The 25583-nt window shown below is 38.8% G+C and overlaps 3 protein-coding genes across 5 annotated transcripts; 1 reads left to right on the forward strand and 2 right to left on the reverse strand.

Annotated features, from left to right (window-relative positions):
* Positions 1-1634: 1634 nt before the first annotated feature.
* Positions 1635-4562, reverse strand: LOC116208827 (agamous-like MADS-box protein AGL18). Of its 2 annotated transcripts, none has more exons than XM_031542391.1 (8): positions 4280-4562; positions 3543-3624; positions 3364-3431; positions 3160-3259; positions 2969-3010; positions 2757-2798; positions 2184-2329; positions 1635-1908 (listed from the first exon to the last, which is right to left on the reverse strand). In XM_031542391.1, exons 1-8 carry the CDS (start codon positions 4459-4461, stop codon positions 1815-1817), a joined length of 756 nt encoding a protein of 251 aa, XP_031398251.1. In that variant the 5' UTR covers positions 4462-4562; the 3' UTR covers positions 1635-1814. The 2 variants fall into 2 exon arrangements, with proteins under 2 accessions (XP_031398251.1, XP_031398249.1); XM_031542389.1 differs by having other exon boundaries at positions 1635-1911.
* A 2499-nt stretch (positions 4563-7061) lies between these two features.
* LOC116208353 (kinesin-like protein KIN-14L) lies at positions 7062-13080 on the forward strand. Of its 2 annotated transcripts, none has more exons than XM_031541732.1 (20): positions 7062-7218; positions 7440-7530; positions 7639-7796; positions 7899-8045; positions 8138-8393; positions 8541-8644; positions 8741-8803; positions 8907-9005; positions 9093-9167; positions 9319-9400; positions 9655-9750; positions 9840-10007; positions 10145-10251; positions 10390-10568; positions 10687-10851; positions 11087-11337; positions 11432-11595; positions 11684-12369; positions 12492-12655; positions 12741-13080. In XM_031541732.1, the coding sequence occupies exons 2-20, from the start codon at positions 7464-7466 to the stop codon at positions 12818-12820; spliced, it is 3111 nt and encodes a 1036-aa protein (XP_031397592.1). In that variant the 5' UTR covers positions 7062-7218; positions 7440-7463; the 3' UTR covers positions 12821-13080. The 2 variants fall into 2 exon arrangements, with proteins under 2 accessions (XP_031397592.1, XP_031397593.1); XM_031541733.1 differs by having other exon boundaries at positions 12769-13080.
* Positions 13081-13196: 116 nt separating this feature from the next.
* LOC116208354 (beta-1,2-xylosyltransferase XYXT1-like) lies at positions 13197-15690 on the reverse strand. The gene is made up of 3 exons (XM_031541735.1): positions 14993-15690; positions 14783-14857; positions 13197-14685 (listed from the first exon to the last, which is right to left on the reverse strand). Exons 1-3 carry the CDS (start codon positions 15210-15212, stop codon positions 13406-13408), a joined length of 1575 nt encoding a protein of 524 aa, XP_031397595.1. The 5' UTR covers positions 15213-15690; the 3' UTR covers positions 13197-13405.
* Positions 15691-25583: the final 9893 nt, after the last annotated feature.

A 25583-nucleotide genomic window follows, 5' to 3' on the forward strand; every position in this document is an offset into this window, starting at 1 on the left:
TTATCGAGTTCAAGACATCGCATTATTTAAACAGTTATGATTCACTTGGTCGAGATATAGTTCCCTCGGGATATCGTTTCATCTGCTGGTGGGATTGTTTGTTCATATATTGTTATGTTGTTTAGTTGATCTTGAGATCTCTCTTCGGCCCTTATTATTAGTTTATCCCAATGACATGGTGTTTCCCGTTGGATTAGAATCCTTCCCATGGCCATGAAGTGGTTGAAACATGATGAAAGATATAAATAAAACAACTATAAGAATTTTTTTTTTAAAGGATGAAATTCAATTGTTTACTTTAATAATTAAATCACGCCAAATTCTATCAGCTCAGTCCTTTTTTATTCGAAGTAGGTTTCAACACTCTCCTAAGGACAGTCCCAAATTAATTGCCCTTTTTGCTTAATTAGTTGTGATGTCGAAAAGTCAATTTACAACAGCTTCAAGGCGGCGACAAAATTAATTTTTACCGAGCCACTATACTCGAAACTAAGAGCTTTCTGGGTACAAAGGCTTATAATCATCAACATTAAACAGCACATAATACGGATTATATACCAAAATTACGGCATACCTGTGGTGAAATTGATTGAGTTACTAATATCGAAAAGGTCAATGCTTTATAAACTATATGTATGTACATTTATGTCCTAGAAGAGGCAGCTTTCGTACTGATCGATCTGTAAAGCGACCCGATGGCTTAAACTAATCCTTAGTTTAAGATTTTTTTTGGACCATTAATCATTAACTTATGGCAATGTTTATTTAATAAGCTAATATGTGGGATTTATTATTTATATATATATATATACACTATTATTATCATCATTAATTAATTGATATTAGACTTTGGACGGTTCCAAACTGAGGCATGCCCAAAAGCCTCCCATGCCCATGCACCCGATTTGACCAATCAGACTGGTGGCCTAACAAGACTTGGGGACTGCCACGTGTGCTGGAGCTCCACCACAAAACGACGTCGTCGGCGCTTCCCTTCGCTGCCTGTCATAGTCATGTGCATCATCTCATGTCCCCAACAGTGGTTGAGATTATCTGCGTCAACCCAAATTAGCCATAAATTAATTCTCAGGTCTAAACATTATAATTTGGGTCATTTTCCATTGATTAACAGCAAATATGGCGTGACACAGACACACGGATTAGGTTAAAAATAAATATTTTGTCGTGCATGATTTGATTAGTTTTTGATGGACCTATCGTATGTGACATTGACAAATTCTTTGTCATCGTGTTTAAAAGAACAATATGCGAGGAGATCCTCCCGAAACCTCCAAAACACCTTATAAATATTCATTCATTATGGGATATCATCATCATGATGCAAAAACCGAGCATTGTCTCGAAAGGTTGTCGTACTTGTATTCATATTTGTAATGTCGGATTTTCAGAATTGATGCTCGTAAATAGATGATCGAAGCGAATGAAACTGGGCAAAATGTGACCATTGTTGAGGGCATATGCAGCATGTAATAAGTCGTTGACTAGGAAACAAGAGGTCCCTAATTTGATATTTTTCAATTGGACTTTTATGTCCCTTTATTTCTCTTTCGATATTTTTATATTATATTTAAAGATCTCTTCTCCCTTATAATTAAAAAGTATTTAAAAAAAAAACGGGGTGACCATTGCTAAATTCACTGGCTTGATTGTTTGAATATGGGCAATCAATCATCGGACACGGCAGGAAAGCTGAGATTCAAGTACCCATCAAACCCTAATAGAAAACCTAAATCAACAATTTGAGGGATTAATTGCTTCAAGAAGTATGGAAAAGGGAAGATGGAATGTATATATCACTCAGAGGCCACTTGACTTCCAGAATCATCACAAGCAATATTCTCCATCTCAGCTGCTTTCCTCTTACGGTCACCACGACTTGTTGCCAAACTACTGCCCCACAAAAGAAAAATAAAAAGCAAATATTAGTAATTCGTAATCATATAAAAACTTAAAATTATTATCGAGATATGAAATGTATCTTGAAAAATTTTCTACAGTTAAATGGGTGAGAAAGAACTAATAACAATAGCAAAGGCGCTGCCGATGCAATAAGGGTCCGAATTATAATGTATATTTGCATATGAAACAACGTAAGTATCGCGGTTTTTGTAAAAGAAAATAATGATAATTCCGGAATTACAGGGTTGAAAATGATAACTCACTTTAATTGTAGAGAGACATCAGGGCCTTCGTTTGGGTCAGAAGTGCAAGACTTAATGGGTTTTGGGTTTGAGAGTGAGAATTTCCCTTCCAGAGGATGAAATTCTAGCAGTGCTTTCCTTTGGCTCTCTCCTTTGAGCTGCTCTACCTATAATTATATATTCATTAACACCACCATGTATAGATATATGGACAATTAGCGAGAGAAATTAAGAGTGGAAAAAAAAGATTAATTCTATGGTCTTAAAATAGGACCAGACCGGCCTATTCGCCCGATTAAACCGGGATATATCGACACGCCTAACTATATATCTAGCTATAGGTTCAAGAACACTTAAGACCGCTATAGGTCGATCAAGTGATCGAACTACTTCGAGTGATCATCATCTACAATCACTTCTTATAGGCAATAATAGACAATGTAGTTGTCTACCACACACACTTATAACTGTACCGACCGCACTGAATTTAGATGGCAATGTATGTATTTTCAACTTTGAGAGGACATGCAGAAACACGGACAACATGCAGGTTCTCGCGCGTGGTTTTAAAATTTAAACTGAAGTCTAGAATACCTCTTTGCGTAGAGCCTCATTCTCAAGAGTCGCCTTTTCTTCCTGCAAAGGAGATTGGAAACCGATGTTCAGAAATCAGAAGATCGGAACTGCAGATAGGTTTTCGTGTCGATATGATGAACAATGGCCATCTCAAGTTGTCAACATGCTGTTCGTAAAAGGAATTTCCAGATGTAAAGTGACATGCAATAGATTAGAGAATATAGAACTACCTGTATTCTTGATTTCCCAAGTTGGTCCAACAAGAATCCTTCCTGCAACACATTCAGTTTAATCATATATATATATATATATATATATATGTATGTATGTATGTATGTATATGTTATCAGAAGTTTCATTTGTATATGTGAGTCAAATCTATATATATATATAAACTAATTTAACAGTTATAAAAAGTTACCTTCTTCTGCTTAACAGACAACAACCCTTCAGTCAATTGGCACTCTATCTGCTGCAGCTCCTTGAAGCTCAAGCCTTCTAGTTCCCTACCGATCAGCCGCCTAATGAAGGAAACCCGAGTTCAACAAATTAGCAGTCACTTTTATCACAACATGATTCGAGAAATAATTGGCAAATTTAACTAGCTCGTGCTGTCAAAGCTTACGAGTATGCCATATGGAGCCTCGATATTTCACTCTTCAACACGTTTAGTTCCGTTTGATGTCGATGTTCCTGCTCAATATGTACCAAGAAATTGCAACGTAAGTAAACAACGATGTTCATTTCGGATGGCACGATCACCACTATATGAGTTTCTATGAGGAGCTTATTCACGGGTGGTACCTCCACGACACGCCCATCGGATGAATTTTCGGGCAATTCATGATGAAGTCCCCTCTGGTGTCTAACTAGCGTGTGCTCCATGCTTCAATCGACATTTTGCACAAGAAAAAAGAGTCAGCAAAACATCATCATAATCATGAGTTTCAAATTAAATATCTGCTTATAACGATCCCCGTTTTTCCCATGCCAGAAGTATGTTTCGAGGAAAATCTTCTTCAATTGGCAAGCGATAGATCTAGAGCTATATTGGTGTTCTGAACGAAGTTGTTAAGAATAACATCGAAATTGATGCATCATCATGATACATTGCGATAAATTTCCCTCAAACCTTATGAATACAATCTTGCTCCTAGCATACCTTCCACAACTATAAAGATATGTACGTTTATAGCAAGTCATATATAGTCTTGTTAATACGAGTATGGGCCAATCTACTTGAATTCAACAAGGGAGAACCGATTTGTCACGTCTCTTCTAGGGTTTCTTCGGTCGACATTGAACGTAATTAAACTCACTTCAAGAGTCCGTTTAATAGAAGTCTAGGGCTTGAAAACAGCGAAGAACTCTCGATAAAAACAGGTTCTTGAAGTGTCTCAATTACTTAAATGCGACTACCGAACAATATATATGCTTACCAGTTCCTAGAATTCACAAAGCTTTTTGCTTGGACATGGCTAATTAATGAATAAATTAATTAACCAATCCGAAATTTAAATAGAGTAATCCAGAACATGTACCTGGTACTCGAGAACTCGTAAAGCTTCCCAGTGTTTGAGAAAACTATGACGGCGACTTCCGCATCGCAGAGGACCGATAACTCATTGGCCTTCTTGAACAGCCCGTTACGCCGCTTCGAGAACGTGACCTGCCTGCTGTTCACATTCTCGATCTTCTTGATCTCGATCCTCCCCCGACCCATCTTTGTAACCTTTCCCGTGTTCCCAGATTAATTCCTTTTCGTGCCTAAAAACGACACGGGGGGGACTAATTCAATGCTAAAACCTCTTGAGAGGAAGAACACAAAAAAAGAAAAAAAAAAAAAGCAAGGACTGAGAAAAGAAAACAATCAGTGTTACAAATCGGCACATACTTGAATTGTGTGGGTGTGAGGAGAGAGATGATTCTGACCAAAATGGGATATTTTGGTTTTTGAAAATCACAGATTGTATATATAACTATAAAGGGTAAACAAGGGGATTGCCACAATTGGATTTGTCATTTAAATGGAAAAAAAAGGGGGAGAAAATCTACTATTTTTGTTTATTAATTAAATTTAATCTTTTTTCAAAAGTTGAAAGAAAATTTTTTTTAGGGATCTTGCCAAATAAGGGGGGATGTGAATCATGTGATGGTGTTGTATTCTTTTTATAGTAAAGACTATAATGGAAGGGAGGATTTTTGGGTTTTGCCTAAAGTTTTTTTTTGTGATATTTTTCTAATTTAAAGATAAGCTCAAAAATCACGAGAAGAATCCTCAGTTAGGAAATCTCAACAAGGGAAAGATTTGCAACTATTCAAATCTCACATCCAATTTCAAAAAAAAAGACATTCATGGTGAAATATACGAAAATACGGTATGCAAATCTTTTTTGTGATTTAGTATAATCGGCAAACTACACTAATTATGGTAGACGTTACTTACCTATATAGGGAATCAAAATTCAGTTCGTGATTAGAACAAAACAACACTCAATATTTATATCATGAAAAAATTATATTTTAGTGATTTATTTATTTACTTATTTTTATATTATATATGTCAATAAAATGTTATATCTACAATACGATGAAAATGTCCTATTGGAGTCACCAATCAACTCAAGAGATATCTACAAAAATAAAAATTCGATATAAGTATACATTCCCAAAAGAAATCGATACAAACTTTCTTTTATTTAGATTAGATTCAAAGTCCCCAAATTAATATCTACTCTCATTATAAGGGAAAATTTTTAAATGGTCATGCTCCACAACATATAATGAAAAAGAACCAATAAGATTATTTCAATTAAAAATAATTATCACAATTAATCGAGTGATTAGCGCTCATTATTTTGTTTATGGTAATTTAATTGGTGCTTCCTTACATCAGGTGGTGATATAGACCGAAGAATCTCAGCATTATAAGTGTGTGTGTATATATGTATGTATATTTCAGCCTGCTTATAATCATCTAAAATATACTAATAACAAGTTTTTCTCCTTATCTTGAAACAAGGTCGCTTCATGAGGAACATCTCAAAGCCTTTTTCGGTTCAAATTTACGAAAATCAATAAATCTAGAAAGATATTATATTTCATTCTAAGAATATTGGAGATGTCCAATTTATTTGTTTACAAAACAAACTTTACTTAACTTTTTCCTTAATTCAATAATACAATCATTACTTTTTTATCTTTTTTCTCTCTTATATTTTTTCTTATCTATTATTACAATTAATTATTTAATACTAAATTCTCTCGAATATTCAACTTTTTTCCTCAATTTCAATACTTTTTACTCAATTCAACAACACAATTATTAATTTTTTATCTTTTTTTCAAATTATCTCACAAATTTTTCCTAAATACTTTTGTTTTCATCTCCTCAAGTCAAACTAAATTAAATTAAATCAAACTTAACTTCATTAACAAGCGCTATGTAACTTTTCCAAGGTACTTCAACATCTCAAAACAAGGTAAAATCCAATATTGAACGAGAAAAAGAATTATATTCATTAATTTCACCCTTTCTATTATTGACGGCAACTCATTATATGAATACATATAGTATGCTATTGGTTATGATCCTTAGTTAATAATAAAAAATCTAATAACAATAATATTATTATTATTGTTATTATTATTATATTATATATAATATGATAATATAATACTAATAATAGCAACTTATTATATGAATTATTAATAATATTATTATTATTACTATTTTATGAAAAAGAAAAACGATAACTCCATTATTATTGTTAAATGTTTGTTACTATTAGGTTCTTTGTGTAGTTACGTACTTGGTTCATACTTCCATGTATATGATTTTTATGTGGATTAATCAATTTTCATATACACTTCATAGATTAAGGGCAGTCTCAAATCAAATGCTCTCTATAGTTTTCATTTGTCTCAATAGGCTCCCCGTGATAGGCAAATCGATTCAAGTCACTCCATACCTCTTAACACCGTCAACGCACCGAAAGGAATGATGATTGTGTGCAATTCACACGACTCTTAATCATGAGAACCACAGAAATTTGACATAGTAATATGCCAATGTTTTAGGAGTCATTCGATCTCGACCGTTAACTGCACGGAAACTCGAACGCACACCGCATAAGTTCCTCAGGCCCAGTGCATAAAAATCAGGCCCAAGGACTGATTTCCACATGCCCCCCCATGAGATCTCAACCGTCCATGCCATCACTAGAGGGACCTCTCAGCTTCAACGGCGGAGATCGGCGCGAAGTGTCAGTACACATTTGAATTCAAACAACGGGAGCAGAAGGTTAACGTTACAATTTGTACTGTTATTCTATTCTATTGTATTGTGCTCTGTTCCTCCTCTGTGTTCCCAACTGGACACAGTGTTGGTGAGAGTGCCAACACAGTGGAAGGAACGAAGGTACCTCGGCAATATCTCTGGGAAAGATCCAATCTTTCACTGAGCACTCTCTCTCTCTAGGTCAGTTTCTCGCTCTAAGCTTCTGGGTCTGTCCGGTTTCGTCCCCTTTTTGTATGCATTCCCGTGTCCCTTTGTGGTTCTGAGGAGAAATTTGATGGACGACAAGTTTGTGGATTCGTGGGCCATGGTGGTTTTGGTTCTTGGACGTTCTTGGGAGATGGGGGTTCTTTTGGGTTGCGGTTTCTGCTTCTGAGACAATGCGGGTGTGGATTTTTTTGTAGGAATCAAGAGGATTTGGAGCGCTGATGGAGGATTCCGCTCGAAGTGGGTTGCATGACATCAATTTGGCTTCAAGAAAAGCTGAAGAAGCAGGTCGGTTCTCGTCAAATCTCGAAACTTTCTTAATTTCGAGAATGTGCAGCTCAAAATTGAACTTTGACCCAATGGAGGGTTTGGAGTGATTTGTCGTAAAAATTGCAGCTTGGAGACGATACCAGGCGGCAGGGTGGCTTGATAGCCTAGTTGGCCCTCTCGGTTTGCCGGGTCAGCCGTCTGAGAGAGAGTTCATTTCCTGCTTAAGAAATGGCCAGGTTTTGTGCAATGCAATCAACAAAATTTATCCGGGAGCAGTTTCCAAGGTTAGCGTTCCTCAATTTTTTGTCTCTCGGTTCGAATTGCTGATAATGAGGAAGAGTTTGCGCTCAATCCAACGGCTTCAATTTTGAAAATATGGTCATTAGGTCGTGGAGAATAATCCTGCTCAGCTGTCCGTTCACCGAGAAACTCAGCCACTTCCTGCTTATCAATACTTCGAGAACGTGCGGAACTTTCTGGTGGCTATGGAAGAGCTTAAGTTGCCCGCTTTTGAAGCTTCTGATCTCGAGAGGGTAATCAATGCTTGTAGAAATTACTTCTGCATATTCAAGAATGTTTCTTGTTAGTAACCTCATGCCTGCTTTTACTTTTCTATGTATCTCAGCACAATTTGGAAGCAGGGTCATCTGCTAAGCTCGTTGATTGCATATTGGGCCTAAAAGCCTACCACGAGAATAAGCAATTGGCCAACAGCGGAAATGGGCGTTGTAAGCACCTGAGATCTCCCTTGGTCAAGCATTCTGCTGGTAGGATCCATTCGTGGGCCCCAGCACCATCTTCATCAGACTCTTGTCGACGCTTGGAAATGTCAACAGCATCCGAAAAACCACCTAATGTTAGCGAAATGGGAATACTAGAAGGTAATTGCATGAAAGTTTTGACAAATTGTCAAAATAATATTTTCATTGTCCCAACCATTCTCTAGTCTGTGAGGGTTGTCCTTAGTTGTATCGCATTAACTTCATATTGGTAATTAATCCCATTTCGTGTTTCAACTTTGATTACAGAGTCCATAGTCAGATTGCTAGCTAATTCCATGGTTGAGGCCAAGGAAAACTTTGATGGGAAGCTTCTCTCTACATTCTCCAATGGAAATATGGCAACTGCAAAGGCAAAATTCTTTCTACACCTTTTTGGTTAATCCATATGAATTGCTGGAGGTAGACCTTAGGTAGCTTTTCTAAGCAGAAGTTCTTTATTTTTACAGGATCCAGTCAAGTTATTTAGCAAAATTATCTCAACTTGCTTGGATGACCCGCAGATCAGTGTTGTGAGTGGACAGTTATATGAAGTTTCCTCACTTTATGTTTTCAGTGGCATTTAGTTATGCTACAGAACATACAGTAACATCTTTTTTGTTGAAAATTCTGCAGCTGAATTCATTCTTTGAAAATTATACTGCAAAACGAGACAGACCATTGTTGCAATCAACATCTTCAGCACAGGAGGATCACTCTAACATGAAATCCAAGGTATGCTCCATTTCAATATATTACATAGATAGCGCATATTGAAAATGTTCAGGCAGATTCTGATGTATATGTATCTTGTCTTTCTAGTGTTGCAGAACTTGCTTGAGAAAGGGTAACTGCAATCACGGGCAGAGGTTCCAAATGCAAGAGAGAGAACTTTCAGTAAGTAGCGTATTCTCTGTTTACACTCCTTTAGAGACAGGGAAGATACATTAAGACTGGCGACATGCCGTTTCGTTGGGAGATTGCTTGTTTCTGTATTACTCGGTGAAGGATCAAAGAGCGTTTACCCCTTATGAATTGCCATTTGCAGGCACTCAAGAACTTGTTGTCCAAGGCAAGGACTGAGTTTGAGGACTTGCAGAGCCAGTTACAACAGGATTTGAAAGAGCTTGGTGAGTCGACGAGAAATGAATCAGTTGATCCACCAACTCCAATATTGCTAACAATACGAATCTTATTGTATTGAATCATCTATCAATTCAACAACTTTAATGTCAGCTTCTTGTTAAAAATCATAAGTTGAAAAATAAAATCATCCAAGTCCTTTTTTTCCCCCCTCCTTTGTAGCTGTATTCATTAATATTAACATTTTTGAATGCCTGATAATTGTTAGAAAATGTTTCTTCTGCCTGTTACATTGATCTAGGTGCTCAAGTCCAGGAAATGTCCACAGCTGCTCTCGGCTATTATCAAGTGGTGAAAGAGAACCGGAATTTGTATAACATGGTTCAGGATTTAAAAGGTTGGCTTTCTAGCTAAGTAGTGCGATCAATTTGGCCAAGAAACAATTCTCCTGGCCTGCTCATATTATTTCTACAAAATTTCCTGTAGGAAATATACGGGTGTATTGCAGAATCCGGCCTATTTTCAATGATGGAAGCGTGGTTGATTTTATCGGGCAAGATGGTTCACTTGTTATATCAGACCCTTCAAAGCCTCAAAGAGAGGGAAGGAAAACTTTCAAGTTTAACAAGGTTTTCGGTCCAACCTCTACACAAGGTAATATCAATATTTCATAAACTACCTTTTATCAGTAAACATTTAATTTCTTTCTCCTTCTTGCTTCTCTTGTTTGCTTTTGGTACTTGCCGGTGACTCTAATAGATCGCTTTTTACCACGCAATCCTCTTTCTCAGGCGAGGTGTTTGCAGATATTCAGCCACTGATTCGATCTGTGATGGATGGTTATAATGTTTGTATATTTGCCTATGGTCAGACAGGTTCAGGCAAAACGCATACCATGGTAAGAATTTCATATGAATAAAGTTCAGTTATTTAACTCTCATCGACTGTTTGCTGTCCTTGACTACTTATTCCACGAATGTTGTGCTTTGAAATTCCCGGGATTGATGAGATATCACTGGCTTTTCTCCGGTGATAGAGTGGTCCATTAAATGGGTCGACAAAGGACTTGGGGATCAATTATCTCGCTCTCAGTGATCTCTTCCAGTTGTCCAGTATGAGGAAGGACATCACCGATTACGACATACGGGTTCAGATGGTGGAGATATATAATGAACAAGTCCGCGATCTTCTCCACAATGATTCCTCGACTACCAAATATCCTTTCATGCTAATGTTCATCTAACAATGTCAAAGGAAATTTGTTCTTTACTTCTCAAAATTGCTTTTGGGAAATTCATTATGAGGAAGAATTTGGGTTCTTGACAATGTACAAGTTAGAGATCCGTAGCTGCACAGCCGATGGTGGCCTGAGCCTTCCTGATGCTACCATGCATTCCGTGAAGTCCACAGCTGATGTCGTTAAACTGATGAAACTTGGAGATGAAAATCGCGTAGTCAGTTCCACAGCTCTCAACAACCGAAGCAGTCGTTCTCACAGGTAAGCCCGAGCACATGTAATATTCGGGTGATCATCAACTTCGTAAATTAACATCCGTCAAATTCTTGAGGCATGCAGCATGAACAGGGAATGTTCTATTCGCAAAATGTCATGTCAAGTGTAATCTGACATACAGATGAGAAAAACGAAATACTGGAAAACTGAGAATAGTTCTCTAAAGCCAAGATTTATCTGTTTTTCAGAACTAATGTGATGATTTCATCCTGTTGTTCAGTGTGTTGACAGTTCATGTGAGTGGAAAAGACATTTCGGGCAGCACCCTGCGAAGTTGCCTTCACCTGGTCGATCTCGCAGGCAGTGAGCGCGTAGACAAGTCAGAGGTAACAGGAGAGAGGCTCAAGGAAGCACAGTACATCAACAAGTCTCTCTCTTGTTTGGGAGATGTTATCACCACGTTGGCTCAGAAGAACTCGCACATTCCTTATCGCAACAGCAAGCTCACCCTTCTGTTGCAGGACTCCCTAGGTTGTGGGGTCATTTTCCAAGCTTCCCTTACCGCTGGAAATTGTTTTCCTCTGCCAGCTTAGAAGTTATCTCATGGTTGTGATTCTTTCTTCAGGTGGACATGCAAAGACGCTGATGTTTGCTCACGTAAATCCTGAGGTGGATTCCTTCGGGGAAACTGTCAGCACCTTGAAATTTGCTCAGCGGGTTTCAACTGTCGAACTTGGAGCTGCTCGAATGAATAAAGAGAGCAGTGAGGTTCTGCAACTCAAAGAGCAGGTGAGAATTATGTCAATTTTATATATGATGTAAGAGATTTGTGTGAAGGAGATTCACCCATGAACATGTTGATTTCTTCAATGGATAGGTTGAGAACCTTAAGAAGGCATTGGCAAACAAGGAATCACGATCTGCACAACTCTCGAAAACAACGAACTCCACATCTCCAGTCAAGAAACCTACAACAATGCCAGAACGAACTCCCCCACGACCCAGAAGATTGAGCATCGAGAACTGCAGAAACAGCACAGCTGAAAAAAATGAGACGGCTGTGAATCATGAAGAGCGAAAAGCAACAAAAACTCCAGTAAGTATTCGCTCTCGAAGGTTAAGTATTGAGGGTCCCAGATCAATTAAGAAGGATGATTTGCCGACAAGAGTTACAAAGGAGGCAACTTTAACTCAGAGAAATGAGAATTTACAAGAAAGAGATGTTGTCTCGAAGTCGTATGGGTACTTTAGCCAAAGTGTTTCGGGTTCCAACGAGGGGTATCATCAACAAACTAAGGCAATTCGAAGTCCTACCAGTGTCTCCAACCGTAAGCAGGTAGCAAAAACAGAGAGCAGACAGAGAGTATCAACTCTTCAGGTCCTCAAGACTCCTGAGCCAATAGTACAAAGAAACAGGATTCCGTTGGTGATGCAGAGTGAGGTTTGCCTTTCTACAGACCCTGAAACACCAACCATGATGGTCAGCAGCACGACAGGGAAAGGATCGCAAATCAGAAAATCTTTCAAGACGATCGGGAAATTGATCAACGGATCCGAGAAGAGGTAAGTTATGGCAGTGAAAGATAGTAAAAGTTCTTGAAGTTGAAATGATTATCAATAGACTTAGTTCAAACTTGCTGTGGATAATATACTGCTTAAATAACTGTTAGGACTTCCAACTGTAGGCACCAACGGATTTCTGTAGAGGCTTGCTCACCGATCAGAGGAACGAGTGTTACAAGTAGCAATGGAAGGGCATCAAGGAGGCAGTCACTGACAGGGATTCCACTGCCCGGTGAGATAAGGTCCAGGAGGTCTTCTATTGGAGGCAAACCTATTGAATCATCAGGTACATAAAAGACCAGACTAAAAAAGCTTCTTCTGTCATCATTCGTTGTCATCTGAATCAACTTCCTTTCTTCATTCTCAAATAGACGTTAATGATGAGACTCGAAATGCCAAGACCCCTCCTACCGTCCACTCATCATCGACGACAACGAAGAGGTGGTTATAGAAGATGATGGCGTTCTTCAGTCAATCAGTTTCAATGTAGACAGGCTTTGACTCGAAGCTGGCTGACTCCTGCAGCGGACTCAGCCTGTGGGATAGAGAATTACGACTTAGCTTAAATCTTCTGATCATCCAGAAAGAATTCAGGCCGGTTGACAATTCAGTAGTCAGAGGAATTTTGTCACACATTATTCCTGTACAGGAAGACTGTCCCGGAAACATTTCTGTTTTCACCAAATATGAAGAGATTCATAATTCCTCTTACCATGTTCTTGCAATGGGCAAACGATTACTTTGCATGCAAGAAAACAAATGGAAAAGCCTAATCAGCAGTGGACTCGCTTTTCAAGGTCGAGCTCATAAGAAATAGGATCAAGCAATCAAAGAATATGAATTTTTCGAAAAGTACAACTTTACAGAGGAAATTCATAGATGATGCACTATACATTTTGATCACAATAAATAAACAAAACAGAGCTTATTGATCTCAAGTATGGTCTGGTGCTTACTAAACTAGAGAGCCATTGAGCAGTCGAAGAAGGTAAACAGTACACAGATACAAATGCTGCCCTGATCAGATAGTAATAAGTCACTGTGATTGAATACTAGCTCTCCGGTTAATCATTCTAAAGGAATGGTCATACGCACGGACTAGACGCTGTCTGAACCTTCTGAGGTCCAAGTATACATTTTGCCTGTCAAGATAGATCTTCTTCGTGAATTCCCATCCTTTCTGATTCACGCTTTCTGGGTCCATGAGCACGGGATCTTTTCTATCGTATTCCCTGTACAGAGTGCTCTCTCTGGGAAGAATCTTGTATCCGATGTACTTCAACCCAAGCTTCCTTGCAGGTTCACCATAGTAAGTTTCAGCAGCCCAGTCAGTGCCCAAGGGAACAACTTGAATAAACCAACAACCGGGCCTCACAAAGAGGAAGTGGGTCATGGCTGCTCCGTGGACCCCTACCATAACATCACTCGAGTTCAGCACCCGATAGATCTTTGCAAGCTCAGTCGTACGTCTAGGCCTCAGAACTTCTACATTGAACCCGATTTCCTCAGCCAACTTAACCAACGCATCCTCATTCAGAATTGCCCTTGACCCATTCCTTGACAGGATTACCAGCTTCGGTTTCTTCATTTGAGACTGGTCACGTAGTTGGGGCTCGATTGATGGAGATAAAGAGGGGCCGTTCATTTTCATCCTCATCTCACGCTCCTCGTCCTGTATCAGACCTCTGATCCGCGGCCAGTAAGCTCGGTCCAGCACAGTCCTGAAGTCAACTATGCTCTTATTCCCCTTCATCGTAGAAGAGTCTATGGTGAGCTCATCGTGGATTCTGAGCCCAACAATGGCTACAGAGAAGCAATGGGTCCTCTTATCCCCGCTATAATCAATCGGAGGATAGTCAGTGAGATGAGACAGGATATCCCCATACTTCATAATCCACCAGTTGTGGTACTCGAGAATCACAAACACAACCTTCTTATTGAGATGCTGGGAAGTGATATAAAGCGGCAGAATCCCATCGTTGAACTCGTGATAGACATTCCCGGTGTATCCCCCGGTCGAGAAGAACACAGCAGGCACATCGTAAGAAACATCACACTTATGGGCGAAGCCCGCAGCCTCCTTCTTCGCGACGAGTTTCAACTCATCGATGGTGTCCATCACCGAAGTTTCCCACTTCCGGGTGTAAGGCTTTATCTTCTCGTGTTGTATTTCTGCTTCTTCGTCATTTTTGCTCGAGATGCTGATATTTCTTGGAGTGTACACAAAGACCGATGACGAGACCGCGTCCGTTCTTATGTCCCCTTTCATGAGGCAAACATCGGAACGGATACTGCTCCTATCGCAACATATGGTGCCTGAAATTAATCAAAGATGAATATCATTAGATGCCCAAAGGGATGATTAGGAACCAGTTTACAGGACAGGGATAGGATTCCCAGAGGAAGAACCAACCTCTAGGCATCGAAGAACACAGAGGAGCATTGAAATCAATATCTGCGGGCTGTTCACTATCCAGTCCAAATGTGTCTGCACATAACATCATGAAAGACATCAACAAACAGAGAAACAGGGCTGGATTAACCCAAAACAGCCAAACAAGCAGAACCTCCAAAAAAAAAAACAGAAAGAAACAGAGAAAAACCAGGAAAGAGGAACACTCACACAAGAGAGAGAAAGTGGATGAAGTCAGGAGCTGAGGAGCCAACACGAAGCTGCAAGAGAGGAGAGAGATGACGAGGAGGTAGAAAAGCTTGGGCCTTTTCCTCTTGGAACAGGCGGAGCTCCCACACCCGAGAGCGGCGAGGCCATGCGACTCCTCGTCCTCCTCGTAAGCGTGGGCGTCCCCTTTCCTCCATTGATGGTACCTCTGGTGGTGCACCATCTTCTGTTGCAAAAAGAAGCTCAGACCTTTTCTCTGTTTTTTTCTTTAATATTTCTTGATGAGACCTACAGCTGGTCGTGTTTTTGAAACGACCCTCCAAAAACTTGCAGAAGAAGAGAGAGCAGAGAGAGGGGTTTTGGGTTCCCAAAGCTTAAAGGATGGAGCTACAGGGACAGCCCTTTAATGGAGTTTTGTTGCTTTTTCTGCTCCCTTCACAGAGAACGAGGAAGGTTTCCTTCTTTTCTTCTCTTGGGTTGGGCGTATGAGCGAGAGAATCACAAAGTCGACGGTAGAGAGAGAGAGAGAGAGAGAAGACGAGGGACTAAGCAAAGCAATGTTCCTCCGATGACAGAGGCGGAGAGCTGTGACGGAAGAGCTTTTAGCCTTTAATGACCACCTTCGAGAGGGAATGTCCCCGAAAGAATTCAACTGCGGGCGAAGGAGAAGTGCGGATGGGACTCTCCTTCTCTGTTCCTTCTCTGTTCGGTGATTTTATGGGCATTTCATTTTCTTACTTACTGGACTCGACTCCTTTCGGGACGGAACGCGGGACTCCGCTGTTTGGCTCCACACGCGCTTTGGAAACAACCCATTTTCATTAATTAGTCATTCATTCATTCATTAATTTTGTTCATTAAACCATTGATCATCACTTGGAAGTTCCAATCTCAATGATTTTTGCTTGAATTAATCGTGGTCCAGCTCCGAGAAATTGTTTCGGTTGAGAAAAAAATTACAATCGAATCGTGCGGTAGGGTTGGGAACCATTGGATGGGTGAATAGCCCCCCTGCTAAGTTATAGCCCTCCCAACGGTCTTGGAGTATGCCCGATGGTTCGGTTACGAGACCGTAGGGGTGGCTCCCTCCGGTTGAAGGGTAATTGCTTCACGTTTGGTTCTTTCAATTCCAAAGTCGGCCATTGAATAGAATTACTTCGTCTTTTGTTATTTTTGCATGAGATATTGAATTTAATTAAAGTAAATTTAGTCCGCTCTAAATTGACTTAATTTTTTTTCGATTACAAGAGGATCCGTGAATCCAGTTAAATAAAATAAAAATTATAAATATTTAATCAAGGGTCACGGGCAGTCTTATCTTAATATTGAATCTAAAATCAGCATACGTCACTATACTACGCCTTTTTTGATAGATTGACCCGATTGAATCTATGGATATGGCAATTATGAGCAATTGCATGTAACAATTTCCCTCTTTCTTGGCATGTCAAAAGGGGAAAAATAATCCATATCTGATGCGATTATAACTTTTGTGTACATCGGAACCGTCTTATGTTTATTATTTGGCATTATATTAATTCAAAACATCTCTTTGACTAGCTACTAAACAAGAAAATAAGCAATTTGCGCTCGAGCGTTTTACACAAAGAAGTCCGACCCCTCCTTGTACAACCAAAAATACATGAATTCATATCCGATAAGAGATGGTGTCCTAGCCGATTCTATCGCTAATTTAGTCAAAATGCTTTCCGTCCAGCACAATGGAATAAATTCCCAAATCATCACTCAATTTTTTTCCTCTCTTTCCACCCAAACTCCATGTGTATGAACATCAATATTCAATGGAGATATTGTATCCTCTTAAAGCTTGATATGAACTTCAATTGCAGCGGCGACTTTATCTATTTGCTCTGCATGATCCATGATCCATTAATTGCATAAATAGGATTTAATCGCATTATTATCTCCTTTTTCCCTTCAATATACTCAAAGCGATACTGTATCGCTGTAAAATAGGACTTGAATATCCGGACAGGCTATTCTTCAACATTATCTCCCTATTATAAGTCAAATTATTTCTTATTCTAGTAAAATATAAATATACATAAGGTGATAACCTAGGGTTTCTCAATAAGATAATTATTATTTGCTTAATTCATAAGCGCAGCCTGACATGCAATAGTTTAAACCTCAATGCACTGTTCGATTAATGTAATGTTTCATCGGGTCACGTGAGGGAGTGCCCGTGAGCTGTGATTGGTAGAAACCGGGAATTATCTTTGAGGCGGTGACACGCGCGTGCGGAATGGAGGCGCGCGTGGTGGGCAGAGTGGAAGTCAGTCTAATAAGATCATCGAGATGGGATTATGTAATCAATTGAATCCTAATTACTTCCGTCATAGGACGAGATTTTCAAGTTAGAAGGACCCCGCCCGGCTCTTAATAAGTAATTAGTCGTCATAATTAATTGACGGGAACACGCACATTAAGAGTATTATCATCGATGATTTTATAACAAAATAAAAGGAGGATGCGCTTTTATCTTTAGGAAAGTGGAAATCCTATGGTGCCGGGAGAGCTTCGTGCCCCTACGCAGGTGATCAGGCGGTGCTAGGGTCGGGACCATGGTGTCTCACAGAGCCAAATATATAGGAGTTGGCAATGGCGAGGTCGAGACTAATGTTGGGTTTTGATAAACTACCGTGCCAACTCTTCATTTCAACGAAGGGCAAATAAGGGAGGGTACATAAGTAAAGCTGATTAGGCATGTGAGAGCTTTCGAGAATACTAATCATTCACGTAAGCAGTTTGAAAATTGAGAAATTGCAATTATTAGCAGATTTATATTGTCGATGCGAAAGAAATTTGAGTCTACTACGCTAAATGATGGACAATGTGAAGAAAATAAAAGTGGATGGGATAGATTTTAATAATTAGTCAAAAGGAAATTGAATGAAAGAGCATAGTGCAATTATAAAATAAAAACTACACAAAATTTGTTAATGGAAAGTGGAATAATTTGGGTAATATTGTACCCAAGGGCTAAGCGGCTGCTCCTTTTTCTTTGAGCTTTGGCCCCGTTAGCCTAAAAAAACACACAAAAAAAAGAACATAAAAACAAAAAGGCTGCTATTTCTTTTTGATAGGGCGGTCATATAATATTCGAATCATCTTTCGCACATCTTCATTAATTCACCTCTCTTGACGAATTAAAACATGTGACTTACATTATTTTTAAAGCTAAACAAGGAAGAGTTAATCACCTAGAAAAATACAATATTTGCACTTTTTTTTCTAAATGTAGCACGACCTTTGAAAAATAATATAGAATTACACGACTTTTGTATTTTTTTTAAATATAACACGACTTTTAAAAAATATCATAAAAAGACACTGTATTTAGGTTTAATTGCGCATCTAGCACAACGTCAATTATTCTGTCATATTTTAACGATAACGGCTTATGTGGAGTTAACGAAACTACGTGACACAATATGACTGGACAAGTAGACCTCAGGGGTTTTTATTTAATCAAAAAATATTATAAAAATTTTAAAAAATAGAAAAAAAGGAAGGGAGATTCAACTTAATAAGAGGAAAGGGGGAGGAGGCCAACGATTGTGGCTACAATCTCCCAATTTAGGTCGCCAACTATGTGGGTGGTGATCGTAATCGAGGCATTGACAGTCAAAATCGACATCAAAGCTGGGGGCTTTTTCATTTTGTGATGGGGCCCCCAATTGCATTCCTTGCAATCTACAATCCACTTATTTACTTATTTTCTAGAAAAAATCTTTTTTAAATTTTTTAAATTTTTCGAATTATTTTTAATTAAATAAAAATATGTGAGACCTACTCGTCCAATCATGTTATGCCACGAGACACTGTTAGCTGTTACCATTACATTTAACAAATAATTAACGTCTTGTTAGAATCGCAGCTGAACTTGAAGGCCGACAATTATTTTGTTATTTTTTAAAGATTGCGCTATATTTAGAAAAAAAAAATACAAAGATCGTGTATTTGCCTGATACTCCCAAAATATTGTATTATATTTTAAAAAATATAAATGTCGTGCATTTATTTGTCATTTTCTAAATGTCGTACTATATTTAAAGAAAGCGTAAAGATCATGTTTTTTTTAGCGATTAACCCAACAAAAAATTATAGATCAATTGTTCTCTTCTCGGACATGTTGGGTAATTCCAAGGTAATAAATTGCAAGTTAACTATTTGGTTTTACGCGAGAAAAAAAAACAAAAGATTCTATCATTTTTATTATCCCAATATATTAAACATTAATTTGTCAGGTTTATCCAATAATTATATATTTGAAGTGCGTGAACACCAAGAGAACAATTCGATTATGGAACTCTTGTCAAAATCGCATTCTTCACGCAAACTGCTGTCGTCTGATTTTTTTGAAAAGAAATTAGGAACTGTCAGATAGTCTGATCATATCAATATAATCTGGTGGCTCTATTATATGTTTATGCTGGCAGTGACCGGGTCTAATATGTCCGCGTGATGAACAGAATAAAATCTATCGATGACTTCTTGGAACACAAGTAATGTCAATGCCAGCCCTAAATAAGGTCTATGCTATTTATATATCTGTGCACCGAAAGAATTCAATGTACTAATAATATGCAGGATATATATATATACTAATAATATGCAGGATATATATATATATATATATGCATATACATGTGCGAGGATGCGAGAATTAGTATTGAATTTTCATTGGGCTCATATAGGCTTTGGTTCATTTCTATTTAAAAATTCAAATTGTTAAGTGGTGATATCAAAATTTCATATTAGCATAATGAAAATTTAAGATGATATCAGAGCGGGTTATGATTTCCTTGCGCACGTGTGTAAACTCAGACTACGTCAGGTTTAAGGTCTGTTTGTGATGATAGTCAAAAAATGTGTTCGTGTTGACCTCAGTGTAGCTAGGTCCAGTTTTGGGGTAACCAAGAATGCATCTCATATTAACTCAGGACCGAGTGTGGAACTAGTAGTTAGTTTCATTTGTTCCTCTTGCCTGAGCAAATAAGAGGATGTATGGCTCGTGGTCAGATATTGAAGGCCGTTGTTCTAAGGGCACGTGATAACGTGACGTTGTCACGTAAAAACGGGTGTTAAGAGTTATGAATGAGTTAAATTTTACATCGGAAATATAAAAGAAATTTCACAAGTTTATAAGAAATTGAATATCATAATTTATAAGTTCGAGCTTTTGGATTAGAGATGAATTCAATCACTTATAAGTCGGGTATTTTACTGTTAGTTTGAGGAGGAATAGGAAGAAAGATAATAAGCTACAGAGCTTGGGGAGAAAATCTTGTATTGTTCTCATCGATATGAAGAAAAAATATACCTTTGTTTTATTTTCAATATTTACGATGATTAAAAAACAATAAGCTCCAGTAAAATTTTTCATAATAATATAGTTGTCTCTCAACTTACCCGTGACAAGACAACGTGTTTGCTGGTGGACTCTCGTAGGAGTTTTATTCATCGAGTTTCATCAGATCTTCAAAACATTGCGATTCATAAGAAATGCCTGGTAGAGCAAGTTGTCCAAATTGCCCAATTCAAAGCTGGAAGCTCATAATAAATAGTATAATATAGTAATTATTTTTTTCCGTGTGCACCGGGTATTCGAAAACTTAATAGGCTCAAACTAATCCAATCGAGTAGGCTCGGTCCATTAAGTAACAAAACTCTTCCAATATATATTTTTTTATATTCATAATCCTCGAACTCGAGACATTGCTGACTTTTGAATAATAAAATACACTTACTATATAAAGTTAATTACATTCTTTATAAAATATACATCGTTGAAGCTTGGTTTGTACGAACAACTATGGAACTTTCTTTTTTATGTTTTTTTTTGGTAGAAAACTTTGAAACATTTGGTTGACCTTTTAATCATGTTGACCAGGCCAAAACCAGCTGGAACCCCTGCAGGCTGCAGCAATCGAACACAACATTTGATTCTATAGCAAACCGCTTCTCAAACTCAAGTAGCGATGCCTTCGCTTGAGACACATCGGTCGGCACAAATCGCGAGAAGGTCCCAGCATCGAATGTCATCATATATATGAGGAAGAAAATTAAAGAAATTAGCGAGACGATAGATAATTCCAACGAATTTTGTCTAATGGTTGAGGAGAAATTTGTATATTCACTCAATTCTTGATTCGAAAACTTCTGAAGTCATTAGAGCGTTTTTTGAATGATTACCCGTTTCGTGCGTCTTTACGGAGCCCCATACATTAGGCTAGTGGGGGGAGGGTGGGGGAAGATGATAGATGACACATCTGGGAACATAGGCATGGAATGAGGCCTAGAAGAGACCGATCGACAGCAATTGTAAAATGCAGAAGACAAGATAAGAAGCAAAAGCATGTGTTAAGATCTTAACACATGAATCCCACATGGGTGGTCGTCAGGCCAGACCACTGGCAAACTCTTCACCCATATTTTTATTTTTATTTCGATTACATATTTTTATTATTCATTTTATTGAATTATCTACTCGCCATAAAATTATTATATTTGCCCACTGCCTTCGAAAGTTTTCCCCTTTATTCCATTCTTGCTCAGTACGATGATGCTTTGGTATGGTAAGATGCCCACAGGAGGAACAGGTCATTCCTTCGATGCAGTGTACTCGGTTTACATATAAATATGGTCTGATTGTAGTTGGCATCTTTTTAATTATTATTAGTACAGTCCTTTATTAAGTCACGTGGGAAAATACATATTATAGGTCGACTCGTACGATTAATTGGAGTTTGATGTGATACATTATGAAAATTAACACAAAGAGAAAATACGACATATAAGGTAGTTTGGCGGTATACATAAGAAAAATGGATGCATGGTCAATTCTTATATATTTTTCTGGTTGAATCAATCTTTATTAATGGTAGTCACGATACAATGAACCATTAGATCGTATACACCCCACAGTTTTAGTGGTGCTTCATATCTCTACCACATATATATATATATATATATATGCTAATTAATGACGGATGCCCATAACCGAGCCATTGATCAGGACTTGTCGAGGAAAAGAGAGGAAAGTGTTATTGTTGAGTTGCAGAATTTGACCGTTGCAAAATTGGCAGGAGATTATGTGATACGGCTGCTGCTGTCTGCCACACAGCTACCAGAAAAACAAATAAAATTGTGTGGGGGGGGGGGGGGGGGGGAAGAAAAGAAAAAGGAATAGGAAAGGATTCATAATTCTGGTCCTATTCCAGTGAATCCCCCATTCCACAAGGTCAGACATAGTCACGTGCATGAAAGTGCTGCCATGTTATCTATCTATCTTCTGCATGGGGCCAATTGGGAGTCTCTGCTGCTGAAACTGAAAGGGAATCTAGTTAGATCCCGTTTTATGATTTATCCAGACAAACTGCCTCATAGATCTCAACAACGACACCAAGAACATGGTCGGGAAATTATTTCTCCGAAGTCATTCCATGAACATTGGTCTTAATTAGCAGTGACCATGATAATAAAGTCGATCATGATTCGGCCTGCTTTTGAAACATGGCATGGAATATTGTATACTAGGATAGGATGATGACACGTGCGCATCTTGCCGTGGGCGAGGTCATAACCAATGTTGCTTGGCTGTCCCGGGACACTTATTACGACTCTCGACTGCGCGCGTAGCTCTCTTGTTTTCCGTCCATTGTGTCAATTCGACTGATCAAACCTAGCTATAGGTTTGGTCCTAATAAACAAAAACTGTACGTCTTGGCTACATCCAACCTTGATAGTGTGGCCCTCGTCTAGCTCAAAAGGCTTCGCTTGCGCGGTGCCAAATCGGAGGGAATAGCACGGCTCGATAGAGAATGCTATGGCTATAGAGCATTCAAGGAAGACGTCCCTTTGATTTGGGCCGCTTTATTTTACTTCCTTTGACTAGCTCCAAAGAACGGCGTGTTGACCCTCCGGCGATTTTTTGGAGATAGCTCTTTTTTAATTAACTTATATTTTTATTTATATTATTAGAGGATGTTTACCTTTCCTTTTTCTATGTCCTCGGGCTAAATGTTGGGAAATATGTTCTTACTGGGACGAAATTGAATGTAATAACTTTCTTCTCTGTGAAATTATGTTATTTTTTTTCCTTGTAACAGAAAGTTCATGAGTCTAGTATAATAAAATAAAAATTATAATAGCTAATAAAGAGATATAAATAGTTAAGTATTATATATGTAATATCTTAATTACCAGACGAGGACAAACGCTAATGTACTGCACCTTCTTATTAAATTATTTCTTTATGCAAATACATTACACAAGTGATAGCAGTCCTAGTCATTCTATATTTGAAGACCGCATTAGGTTGTCAAAATGCTGTCATTGTGGATAGTATCGTTATGAGATTTATAAACTTACATGAAATAGACACTTCTCGATATAACTATCATTAATCAACACTACTCCTTACTAATCCACATATGTCAGCAGCGTATTACAAGCCTATTACAGTTCGAAAAATTCTCTGATGACGATGGTAATTAAGTACTTTTTTTTTTTGGTCACACAATAAACGAAAACTCTCTAATGGTAGATTCAAGTAGGTACAAGATCCAAACCTTTCATATCATGTCCCCTAAGATATCTCCTATGATTGCGGGAGGGGGCGTATGGATTGAAAGTGAAATTGTCATGTCGCGCCTTGAGCTCATGCATGCAATTGTATAAAAGGCTCCGGAATTCATGGGCTCGAAATCCGTGAAATATTGCATGCAAACAAAAGCCCCTTTTGACGCCAAGGGCAAAGCTAACCCCATACCCATTTCGATGGCGAATTTCATGCAGAAAAATGCTCGACAAAAAAGAGCATTAGCCACAACAATGCCTTTCCTTTCATCCCTTCCTTCCCCGTCCTCTCATTAATGTACATCGGGGTAGTTCTTCTATAATCGAGGGGATGAACATGAACATCGTCGACAATGGTCAGCGGAACGATGCACGTTACGGACCATCGAAGAAACTTTTCTCATTTATATTTCTGGTTAGGACCCGGTTTCGTTTTCCTAAGAGATAACATGAGAGTTCGATTGATGAAGCGATGACGATCACTCGCATGCATGTTGAAGACGGCCACCTGTCGCCTTTGCTTGAATTTAACTGTACGATATCATGTACGTCCCAATGCAATGGAATTAGAAATTCGGTCAGCCTCATTAAAGTCTGAATTGCATCGGGATTGGACAAACACTTCACTTATATTGCTCGAAAATGATATTTCATTTGTTTTGTCAATCATTAAGGCAAAGCATGATGCTCTCAGATCGATGCTTCCCCAGTCAACAATTCCACAGTTGAGACTTCACAAGTTCCCTCTACCCAACATTTTTGGGCCTCTAACGACGTAATGGGCCCATTTCACTGAGCCGATCCGATCATTTGGTCGTCCTTTTCGATATTCAAAGGCTAAAAATTTCAATTCACCCATAAAAGAAGGTCCAAATTTCATGAAAAAAAAAGAAGATAAGATGTGGCCCATGGGCCCCCACCGAATTGATCTTTCCCATTGCATCCAAGCAAGGCTTCACTCGACCTATTCTTTTTCCCAAACGAAAAGTACAAGATCGAAACAATCGGAGGAGTCCTGCTGGCAACTACACAGGAGAGGAAGGTGAAAAAACACCGAATAAATAACCACAAAACAACGGCAGTCAATTCGGAGTCCGATCAAAACCCCCTCATCATCTCGCATGGATCTTGGAATAAATCATGGGAGAGAGTCCTGAAGCCATAATCCATATAGGTCTCAGTGATCCGAAGACGGCGTTTTAAAGATACATCAATATTAGAGGAAAGCAAGAGGGGCCTTTAGCCATACTTGTACCCTATGAACTTGTCATCGGGCCTGACAAATCAGACTAATAATCCAGGCTGGGGAAGACACTAGGAGGCAGGAGACGACCAGTCCAACGGAGTCGAGGAGGGCCTCAAAGTTCCAACCAATCCAGCCAGTAGCATATCTGTAATCGACCATTCGAAGTCCGATCAAAACCCCCCATTGTCTCACATGGATCTTGAAATAAACTAGGAGAAAGAGTTCTTAAATCATAATTCATGTAGGTCTCAGTCATCTGAAAAAAGGACGTTATGAAGAAACATCGATATTAGAGTAAAGTAAAAGGGGTCTTTAGCCATACTCATGCCCTATGAACCCGTCACAGTGTCGGGCCGACAAATCATACCAATAATCCATGCTGGGAAAGACACCATGAGCCAACCAGTCCAGGGGAGTCGAGAAGGGCACCAAAGAGCCAACCTATCCAGCCAGTAGCATATCTGTAGTCGACCAATCGAGCAAGCTGGGGATTAGGTAATGCATTGTAAATAGATATATATCATTAAAGTGCATAATATTCCGCACGAGGAAAATATGCCCCGAAGGGCCAAGGCAACGAGAATGCCAATTTTCAAGAAGTATCCGCCCGACCGTCATTTTATTATTCTGGTAGTGGTTGGACTTATCCTCGCATCCAAACGGCATCGCTTTCCAACGAAACCCACATGAAACGCGACTGTCCCTTCCTGGTCCACGCCTCTATATATACCCCATCTTCCCTCT

Source organism: Punica granatum, chromosome 5 (assembly GCF_007655135.1).
Source record: "Punica granatum isolate Tunisia-2019 chromosome 5, ASM765513v2, whole genome shotgun sequence".
Lineage (NCBI taxonomy): Eukaryota > Viridiplantae > Streptophyta > Magnoliopsida > Myrtales > Lythraceae > Punica > Punica granatum.

What these genes read in the sequence shown, in the direction of transcription:
- LOC116208354 (XM_031541735.1), bottom strand. Translation starts at nt 15,212, where the DNA reads ATGGTGCACCACCAGAGGTACCATCAATGGAGGAAAGGGGACGCCCAC. An exon ending in ATCCACTTTCTCTCTCTTGT is followed by an intron (nt 14,858 to 14,992) that starts GTGAGTGTTCCT and finishes TGTTATGTGCAG; the next exon opens with ACACATTTGGACTGGATAGT. An exon ending in GTGTTCTTCGATGCCTAGAG is followed by an intron (nt 14,686 to 14,782) that starts GTTGGTTCTTCC and finishes GATTAATTTCAG; the next exon opens with GCACCATATGTTGCGATAGG.
- LOC116208353 (XM_031541732.1), top strand. Translation starts at nt 7,464, where the DNA reads ATGGAGGATTCCGCTCGAAGTGGGTTGCATGACATCAATTTGGCTTCA. An exon ending in ACTCTAACATGAAATCCAAG is followed by an intron (nt 9,006 to 9,092) that starts GTATGCTCCATT and finishes TTGTCTTTCTAG; the next exon opens with TGTTGCAGAACTTGCTTGAG. An exon ending in ATCAACGGATCCGAGAAGAG is followed by an intron (nt 12,370 to 12,491) that starts GTAAGTTATGGC and finishes TTCCAACTGTAG; the next exon opens with GCACCAACGGATTTCTGTAG.
- LOC116208827 (XM_031542389.1), bottom strand. Translation starts at nt 4,461, where the DNA reads ATGGGTCGGGGGAGGATCGAGATCAAGAAGATCGAGAATGTGAACAGC. An exon ending in TACGAGTTCTCGAGTACCAG is followed by an intron (nt 3,625 to 4,279) that starts GTACATGTTCTG and finishes TGTCGATTGAAG; the next exon opens with CATGGAGCACACGCTAGTTA. An exon ending in TGTCTGTTAAGCAGAAGAAG is followed by an intron (nt 3,011 to 3,159) that starts GTAACTTTTTAT and finishes AATGTGTTGCAG; the next exon opens with GAAGGATTCTTGTTGGACCA.